Genomic DNA, 7,147 nt, shown 5'->3' with positions numbered 1-7,147 from the left:
CCTCCAGCGCCGCTACCCCCCTCCAGCGCCACTACCCCTCCTCCAGCGCTGCTACCCCCCCTCCAGCACCGCTACCCCCTCCAGCGCTGCTACCCCCCTCCAGCGCCGCTCCCCCTCCAGCGCCGCTACCCCCCTCCTCCAGCGCCACTACCCCCCCTCCAGCGCCGCTACCCCCCTCCGCCCCGAACCCCCCCTTCCCTTCCCTTCCCTTCCCCCTCCAACACGCCACTTCCGCAGCGGCTGAAACTGACGCGTACAGCGTCACTCCGCTGCTGGCCCTTTCGGGACGGCAGATTTAGGCCTAAAAAGCAGGCCCGGTGTCACCAGCGCCGCTTTTGCCCGCCGGTAATGGGCGTCACGTAAGTCTTCGGTGAATTTCGCCCCGACGTGTTTGAAACAAACCTGTTGGACTTTAACCTAATTTTAAACATGTTCTTGATGTAATTTAACCATTAAACTGTTACTGAGATGTTGGGTGGAATCTTACGAAAATGTTTTCAAAGTATCTGTTCAGGTGAGAAAACCGGGGAGAATCCGCTGGTGCCGACGACGAAACATTCACTGAATATTGAGCCTCTTTAACAAAATGATTTTTTTTCCCTCGTGATTCACACCCCGCTCGGAAATGGGCACACACCTGCACGGTGCTCATCATGTGGTCACAGACGACCTGGACATTGAGGAAATGGTATCCCTTACCGCTTATAAATGGCACCCCATGCTGCCATGGAGACCACAGTTGATGACAATTGCGGCTGGGGCATGTTTGGCATGCGGGGGAAGCCCATGGCCCTGGTGTCCTGACTTATTTGGTCCCGGTCCAAGTTGATGTACATGTGGGCCCTCGCAAATGCTATATCTGTGACCTCCCTATGCATTTGTGCGCGGCAGAGTGGGATATGTCACACAGGTTACTCGTGCAGCCCTGAACCGAGTCATTGGCATAGAAGTTCAGAGAGACAGTGACTTTCAGGGCCACGAACAATAGGTGACCCCCCCCCCCCCCCCCACCCCCGCCCCCAGTCCATGTGGTGCCAACTCCTGCGTGACCTGGCATAGGTGGTCCACCACCCCTGGGACAGATGCGGTCTTCTCTGCCACTGGACCTCTGACATCAGAGGGTAGGAAGTTCTATGGGTGCTATACCCGTGGCCAAGGATTCGCCATGTTTGGTCTTGTTCCCAGAAGAGAAATGGACCCTACCTCCCCTTCCTCTGCAGGACACCGGTGTCCTAGCTACATACAGTGGCACGTCCAATGTCGCTGCTGCTGCTTGGTCACAATCAATTGAATTGCCAACTCGACTAGCTCCATGATTCTTCAGAATCATAAGCTAAAATGAAGAGAACATCAAAGTTGTCACACTCCGTACCTATTTGGGTACACTGAGGGAGAATTCCGAATGTCCGATTCACCTAGCAAGCATGTCTTTCAGGACTTTGTGTTCAATGGGGTGAATAACACCCCCCCCCCCCCCCCCCCCCCCGCCCCCCATGGTGCACAATGGACACAGAAGGTTTAGAGGGTGCCATGTACAATGTATGTTCCCTCTCCAGGGACACCCGACCGCAAACGTAGCCGTGGAAGAGGGGCAGACAGTCAGGTGGGACAACCCTCTCGATCGCCTGGTACCTCGACCTATTGATGGCAAGTTTGAAATTGGGCACCAAACAGTGGCAAACTCATGCATTGCAATGCTGTTTTAACTGCTTAATTGGCACAATTGACTCATCAAGGAAGGGTCAGGGAGCTCATCAGGAAACTGGTTTTGCTTTGTGGCAGGCCACAGCTAGAGGGCTGGTGCAGTTCTGGAATCCACATTATAGGAGGAATATGAAAGCACTGGAAAGGGTGCCGAGGAGATCTACCAGCATGTTGCCTTGGCTGGAGAGTTTTAGTTATGAAGAGAGATTGGATAGACTGGGGTTGTTTTCCTTGGAGCAGAGGAGACTGAGGGGGGACATGATTGTGATGTATAAAATTATGAGGGGAATAAATAGAGTAGAGTAGACAAGAAGAAACATTTCCCCTTGCTGGAGGGATCAATGACCAGGATATATAGGTTTAAAGTAAGGCAGGAGGTTTAGAGGGGTTGTGAGGAAAAACGTTTGATCCAGAGGGTGGTGGGAGTTTTGAACCCGCTGCCTGAAAGAGTGCTGGAGGCAGAGATCCTCGTAACATTTAAGAAGTATTTAGATGTGCACTTGTAATCCCAAAGCCTAGACGGCTATGGTCCAAGTGCTGGAAAATGGGATTAGAATAGTTAAGTGGTTGTTTTTGACCAGCGCAGATGCGATGGACCAAAGGGCCTTTGCTGTGTAGTATGGCTCTATGAGTCGATAGGTACACTTGATTCATGTGAAGACTGCAATTATCATGTCAGCTTTATCCTTAGAGGGCACCCTCATTCCTCCATCTGAATGGAGAGTGGATTAAAGAAGCCTTCCAACTGGAACAGCCAGTCTCCCAGAAACTAATCCCTGACAGCCTGGCCTTAAGTTCACATCCCAGTAGCTCTCTGTCACAACCTATGTATTAAATCAAGGCTCCGCATAACTCTGCAACTAAGGTGCTAGAAAACGCTCACATACTTCGCTCACCCCCATCTGTTTGACCTGCCTGCACACCAGGCTCTTAGCATGAAGGTGACTGGCTGCACAATATGACCTCTTCCACCATTCAACCAGTTGTCACCCTGCTGGTGGGATAACACAAGGCCTACCCAGTGAGGAGACCCACAATAGTGGGAGAAACAGGAGAGGGACCACCGAGCCTATCGCTAACACCAGTTCCACAGCCATCGGTACCCCTATTGGTAAAGATGGGTGGTGAGGATAGAGGCTCTCCACATCACAGGCCAGGTCTCTGATGGGGACAGGGGTACAGTGCGGAAGACATCATCTCAAAAGACTGGGAGGGGTGAGGGGGGGCAGTGGTGGAATGTTAAGGGAGACACAGAAGCACAACTCAAAGTGACCATATAACCATTGGATGGTCAAGGCAATCCTCATCTTTCTGACATTCTCTGTCGCTCCCCCCTTCCCCTGCAGAGAATAAATTTGGGCCAAAGCCATTTAGGCTCGCTGTCTACCTCATCTGAATCCTGTGTCGATTCCCTTAGCCATGAAACGCTGGGACTGGGACATGTTCCTCAGTGAGTGAGCCTTGTCCCTTACTGCCTCTGTCATGTCCCTCACTACCTCGGCCATGTCCCATTGTTACTGTGACACGTCCCTCTGTGACTGGCCAAGATCAGTTTGCACCCAGCCAATGCTTTTGATGCCCTCAGCATGACCCTTTGTGAATGGGCCAAGCTCTGGAGATCCCCATCAATGTCCATCTGTGCTTCGGACATGGCCACCTGTGTCTGGGCTCTCCTGTTTTGTGCCCTATGTCTTCGACATACTGGCACATGGCTCTGACATCTTGCCCCAGGCCTTCCAACGTGGATGCCACCCTTGCAGTGTTGGCCTGGGTGCCACACATTATTGCTAGCATCTCCTGCATCTAAAGGACGTTAGACTCCTCCAGCTGTACTTGCAGGTGCTGGAAATTTGCCGACACCTCCTCTTGTAGATTCTGGTTCTGTTTCTGCATCTGCAACTGTGATAGGATCATACTTTCCAGAAACATAACAGCTGTGGGGTCTCTGATATGAGTCAGGTGGGGTGATGGTCGATTGGGGAGTGGGGGCGGGGGTTGACACTCATGCGTGCGTGCTGTGGGGGCAGTGATTCATAAATTCCTGTGGTGGTGAGGGGGGAGGATGATGCCTCTACTTGTCAGCGGGGTGGGTGAGAGCAGGATTTGTATTGTAGGGGGCGAGGGGGCCAGCCGCTGTACCATGGTATTGGGTCACCCGCTCAATGTGGTACAGCGAGATTCGGAAAGAGATTAGGAACGGAATCCAGGGAGTTCCCCACCATGCATAAATTTGCATGGCAAGAGTGAGCGAATCGCTCCGGGGCATCGCTCTCATCACCAGCACAGACCAGGTGCGATTCTACTCTGGCAAGAGAATATAAAGCGGAGAATCCAGGCCTCCATTCCTCTTTCCACAGATTCTGCCAGACCTGCTGAGCTTTTCCACTCTACTTTTTTCTCCTGCGTTTCTCTAAGGGTAATCATAAGAGGTTCGGCTGATTGGAACAAGTGTGATTCCGATGTTCATCTCTTGATATTTTAACCTTTTTAATTTAGATTTTATTCCCTTCTTTATAATTTGCACATTTATTCCCTGCTTTTATCATACTAATTGGTTCAGAAATATATTTGCCAGCACTATGTTTACCTATCATTTGTAATCGTCACCCTCCAGGAGTACTGGTTTACCACAGAATTATTCATGTATTTCATCTTAGACTAATAGTCAATGGTTTCATCTTTCTAGATGGTTCTTTAAATATTTAGGCCGGAAAGAGGCTGAACGACAACTTCTGACATCTGGTAATACACAAGGTTCTTACCTGATTCGAGAGAGCGAGACCACTAAGGGTATGTTTTAAAAGATGATCCACTGAGGTGGTTCATTCTCTGGTGATGTATGTTTCTTACTGATGTAATAATTGTCAGATCACATCTTCACATGCTGACTGAAGAACATTGCAAGCTTGGTTCTGGATTAGCTTTAGTTATTGATCAATCATAATATATATACTATGCAAGACATAAAATATCCCTCTAATTAACGACAGATAATGAAAAGACCAGGTTTAAACTGCTGTATTAATCCTTCAGCTTTCACACCAACACAGAAATATGATTTAGGGCGCGATTTAACAGAAAAATTTCCGAGTGTCATTTTGGCGCAATTGGCAGGGCTGTTTCTCGACAGCCACATTGGCGAGATCACAGCTCGTATTTCATGGCACTTAGTGCTGAAATTGAGCCCCCAAGAGCGTCTCTCCATTACTGGCTGTCTCACCGTCTGATTCGCAGGAGTCGCGCCGCAGCATGTCACCGCTAACAAGGGGGAGATGCTTCTCAACGCTCCCTCACCACTCATTCCCAGTCAACGCACAAGCACGGCAGCTCACAAACATGCTCCTCACTTTGGAGATGCCAACCTGGACAGGCTTCTTGACCCTGTGAATGAGAGACGGGCCATCCTGTTCCCCCGAGTGGGTCAGAGGGCCAGCAGCAGGGTCACCAATACCACTGGGAGGCAGTGGCTGTCAGTGCGGGCAGCATGATCAGGACGACCCGCATTCAATGTCGAGGAAGACCAATGACCTCCACCAAGCTGCAAGGGTAAGTTACCACTTCTCTCCTGGCATCAGTTCCGCTTGTAACCCCACAAATACCCCCCAGTGCCCCCCCCCCCCCGCCCAAATCATCGGCTGACACCTCGCACCCTCCCCATAACCGATCTTTGTGCTTATTCCTCAGCACCCCATGGCATCCACCAGCACAACTCCTTTATGTCCAGGTGCGGTGCCCACACATGCCACCTGCTATAGACTCCCGATCGATCAAGGGTGTGGCTCACAAATCCTTCTCTTTGTCGCCGCAGGAGAAGATAGCCCATAATAAGCGGGACAGGGCCAAGAAGGGGGCGGAGTACCAGAGATCTGAGTCCTCATCCCTATGAGGAATGGGCCCTGGAATTTGCGGGATTGTCTGAAGAGAGAGTAGTCACTGTTAGTGAGGTTGGCCTGCACCGCAGAGGTGAGGGTCCACTTCCCCTTCACCCAGAAGACCTGTCTCAAGTGACTTGTTCATGTCAGAAAAAAATGACCCTTCCCTCACACTGACCACATGCCCATTGTCTCGCAGGATCTCCAACTGATGCACCAACAAGGCATCACAGCTATCACCCTCACCTTCCAACAGCGCAGAGACGCACACCTCGGTGGGCGACATTAGTGAACAGGCTTCTGGGGCACAATCTGGCGAGCACCACACAGTTCCTATAGCACAACTGGTGGAGACAGGAATATCCGAGGGAGCCAGCAGTCAGATGCCGAGACTCTGGGCAAGGTTATCTGGGAGCTGATGCAGATGCTAGGACAGGCTGTGAGATTCAGAAGGGCATGTCAGCATTATTCCAGTGAGTGAAGAGCCGATTGGAGGACTCCCAAAGGCTACGGGCTTAGCAGATAATGTTGACAATGCGTGGCACTGAGGCCAACACTGCTAGGGTGGCGACTGCAGTGGAAAGCATGCAGCACGAGGTCAGAGTCTTGTGCGGTGGTGTCCAAGCCGTGGCGCAGTCAGTGACAATTAGTGAGGGGCTCGACAGCATGTCCCAGTCACTGGGGGACATGTACCAGATGCAGGTGGACATTGCCGGGGCACTCCAGAGCATGGCCCAGTCACTGAGAGGCATCGTCGAAGGCGTCAACAACATGGTGCAGGCATCGGGGTGGTGCCAGGTCGGCAGGGCCAGATGATGCTGTGACCTCTGGAGCTCACTCCAGCTGCCCCTCCATCCCATGGAGTCCCACATGGCCCTAAGGGTGGGAGGAGGGAGCGTTGGAGCTTGACCCGGTGCCTTCCACCAGGGAGAAGGTTGAATCCTCCCCTCGACACCGGCACATCTCCAGGTCAGCAGGCAGACCCGCGAAGCACGGCGATGCCAGTGACAATGGTAAGTCCGGCCTCCGGCTCCAGGCACTCCATAGCACGCTTGCCAAGGATATCAAAGGCCACAAGGTGCGAGAAGCAGCGGGCTGCCTCTACCTTGTGGATTTGAGACAAGGAAGAGATCAGGCATGATCTGATTGAATGGCAGAGCAGGTTCTCGGGACTTCTGCTCCTAATTCCTATGTTCCTAAGTTCCTATGGGAATCACATTTTGAGCAGTGCAATGCACCTATGACAGCACAGGTAGCAAAACGCAACTGTGAAGTGCTCACATAACTAAAAATGCCAATTACTTATTAGCAATAGCCTTCAGCTGTGCAGCAAGAGGCTGCTCACAGTCACAGACCATCAGCATATAATCAAGAACAGGGCTCTATCCAGGAGGTGTTTGGTGGTACAGACAGACAGCAGCTGTGGTTGCCCCTGTTATAGGTATACACAATTTGGGAGATGGCCTGTAGGACCTGCAGACTCTGAACCCCTCACCCCAGTGAATCCTGAATGATGGCGCCCAGCCCCCCGACTCGGCCCACCTCCTTCGATCCCCTGAGCAGCCAGGGTG

General features: G+C 51.8%; 1 protein-coding gene across 2 annotated transcripts in view; it reads left to right on the top strand.

Moving 5' to 3' along the window:
* The window catches only part of LOC119964754 (proto-oncogene tyrosine-protein kinase LCK-like), a 156,376-nt gene that overhangs the window by 72,185 nt on the left and 77,044 nt on the right, over nt 1–7,147 (top strand). For both annotated transcript variants that reach the window (XM_038794710.1, XM_038794700.1), the window contains one exon: nt 4,391–4,494. In XM_038794710.1, coding sequence (XP_038650638.1) covers nt 4,391–4,494 — 104 coding nt within the window. The remainder of the gene's footprint in view (nt 1–4,390; nt 4,495–7,147) is intronic.

This window comes from Scyliorhinus canicula, chromosome 1 (genome assembly GCF_902713615.1).
Source record: "Scyliorhinus canicula chromosome 1, sScyCan1.1, whole genome shotgun sequence".
In the NCBI taxonomy this organism is placed as follows: domain Eukaryota; kingdom Metazoa; phylum Chordata; class Chondrichthyes; order Carcharhiniformes; family Scyliorhinidae; genus Scyliorhinus; species Scyliorhinus canicula.
Note: the sequence above shows the minus strand (reverse complement) of the source record. Positions and strands in the feature narration are given on the sequence as shown.